The following is a 2,403-nucleotide window of genomic DNA, read 5'->3' on the forward strand; positions in this document are numbered from 1 at the left end:
AAAAATGTTGATGGGAGATTTTTTTGTGTTATGGAGTTGACTGTTATAAATGAAGAGGTGTTTCAAAGCAGATTATTAAGAGATCTTGACCAAGAATATTCACATCTAAGAAGTGAAAATCAACGTATGTTAGAAGAAGTATGCAAAATAAAGTTATCTCTTGAAGGAAAAAAAAATATTGAAAAAGAGTTTGAAGATGCTAAGAAAAGAATTGAAGAATTAGAACAAATCATTAAAGAACTTAACTTGAGAAATCAAACAAGTAGTATTAGTGAAGACAATAAAGTTACTCGTAAATCAATGCTTAAATTAAAGAAAATGATGTCTTCTGTAATGGAAAATACTGCCCCTCTTATTAATATTGGTTCCGTTCAACCAACTAAACAACCTGAACATTGTCTAAGAAATACTATTAATGGAAGACATTCAGTAATGTGTCAACCAATGAACCAAATGATTAAAACAGGGTTTGATCGTAGTTCTATAAGAAGGTCGGAAGCAAGCAGATTTTTAGGTACTCAAAAGAAAAGCCAAGATAAGGGTATTACATTGGTCGAACAAGAAAATATTGAAAACTTTATATTAAATCAAAATAAACTTTCTCCAATTAAATTAGGTACTAACGATGATAAGAAAAAAGAAGAACAAAATCATAGTATTAATGAATGTAATCAAAAGATGCAAATAAATGAAGAGTTTAATCAAGTTACAACAACTCAACTTCAAAATAAACCTGAAAAAGAAATTCAAAAAGAAAGAGTATTTGGATGTGGTAAAATTATAACGGTAGTTGTCCTTCTTGCTATGGCTTGTTTTATTTCACTGGTTTTATCAGTTGATTGAATGATTATTATTTTTGATTATAATATTTATTTTAGTTAGAAAGATTCTAATGCACAATGAGTCAATTATCAATAATTTTTATATCCATTTTACTTATTAAAGGTCTTCTTTCATTTCTTATGTTTGGTAATCCTTGAGAAATAAACAAATCAGGTTGTGAATTTGGGACAATGATTTTATGAAATTTTAAATTAGGGTAATCTTTTTGGTTCAATGGAAAAGAAATAGGAGGAATTAATTGAAGGTACTTGATAAGTTTAGGCACAGAACTCCAATTAACCAATTTACAAGATTTGAAATACATCCCTTCAAGAAGACTTTCATTTGGATTTTGAATAGTCACTATTGAAGAAAAACAATATAATTCTTTTAACTTAGATGGTACGATTATTGTGACATTTGATGAATTTGATATTCCTAAGATATTGAGAAGAGAAAGGTTTTTTAAGTTAAGAAGTTCATTGTTTGAATAATTTTTGATAGAGAGATAGGTTATTGTAGTTGGAATTTTTGTTATATCAATACCAGAATCATTTGATAATTGTTGTAATTGCATTTTATTATGAAAAATAAATCCTTTGAAAGGAGTTTCTTCCATATTCTTCATTCCAAGTATTTGTAATGAGACAAGTGAACTTGGAAGAAAACAAGATTTAGTTTTACAATTTCTACAAATGATTGATGTCAAAGAAGATGGGAGGTCAGTTGAATTTAGTCCAATCCTACATTGAGATAATCTCATTTTATTTAATCTTGTTAGTACTGTTAAAATATTCGTAACACTACAGTTTGTAAGGTGCATTGCTTTCATGTTTTTCAATTTAGTCAGTTCAGAAGGAAGTTTGTCATCAATATCAGTAATAAGTTTTAAAGTATTAACACAATTATTATCGGGAATAGTCCAATGAGGAACATTTTCAAGTTTAAGACCTATAATATATGAAGGAATTATAATAGATTCTGCGACATCAGATAAATATAAATAAATTATAGAATTAGGAATATTTTTTAGAGAACAACCATCATATATTTTTAGTGAAGAAGGATAATAGTATTGTTGTTTTGGTTTAAATTGTTGTCTTATTTGTATAATATTAGTAAATGATGATAGATCAACAATTTTTTCATTTTCATTATAGAGCCAAGACAACTCAATACTATAGGGATAATAAAGTTTCATTGCTTCATTTATATTTTTCTTTCTTGAAGAATATAAGAAGGAGTCTTGATAATTAACTATTGCCTCTTTTTTTTCAATCCATTCATTACAACAAACAATAACCTTTTTAGATAATATTTGTTTATTAAGAATATTAATACCATTAATTTTTTTTGTTTCAATTATAAATTTTTTTATTTCATAATCATCTATTTGGTTAATAAAAGCTTCTATATTCTGAGTTAGATTAACATAGACCCAATCAAATTTTTGATTCTTTTCTGTGAAGAATTGAAACAAATTTAATTTAACATTAATAGATATAAGTTTAATTCTTCTCAATTGTGTGAATTCTTTAAAATCAATACAAATAGGTTTTTTAATAATAACTCTTAATTCAA

At 26.1% G+C, this 2,403-nt stretch overlaps 2 protein-coding genes across 2 annotated transcripts in view, besides 2 other annotated features; one reads left to right on the plus strand and one right to left on the minus strand.

The window, feature by feature from the left end:
- The window catches only part of EDI_059570 (uncharacterized protein), a gene marked incomplete at both ends in the record, with an annotated part of 1,404 nt that extends 561 nt beyond the window's left edge, over nt 1–843 (plus strand). The window contains one exon of the mRNA XM_001733312.1: nt 1–843. This exon is cut by the window's left edge and continues 561 nt beyond it. Within this exon, the coding sequence (XP_001733364.1) occupies nt 1–843 (843 nt within the window).
- Nucleotides 844–846: 3 nt separating this feature from the next.
- Nucleotides 847–877: a sequence feature (AT_rich).
- Nucleotides 878–904: 27 nt separating this feature from the next.
- The window catches only part of EDI_059680 (UDP-galactose transporter, putative), a gene marked incomplete at both ends in the record, with an annotated part of 2,326 nt that continues 827 nt past the window's right edge, over nt 905–2,403 (minus strand). The window contains one exon of the mRNA XM_001737106.1: nt 905–2,393. Within this exon, the coding sequence (XP_001737158.1) occupies nt 905–2,393 (1,489 nt within the window). The remainder of the gene's footprint in view (nt 2,394–2,403) is intronic.
- Nucleotides 2,134–2,202: a sequence feature (AT_rich).

This window comes from Entamoeba dispar, genomic scaffold (genome assembly GCF_000209125.1).
Source record: "Entamoeba dispar SAW760 scf_1105229460357 genomic scaffold, whole genome shotgun sequence".
NCBI classification, from domain to species: domain Eukaryota; phylum Evosea; order Mastigamoebida; family Endamoebidae; genus Entamoeba; species Entamoeba dispar.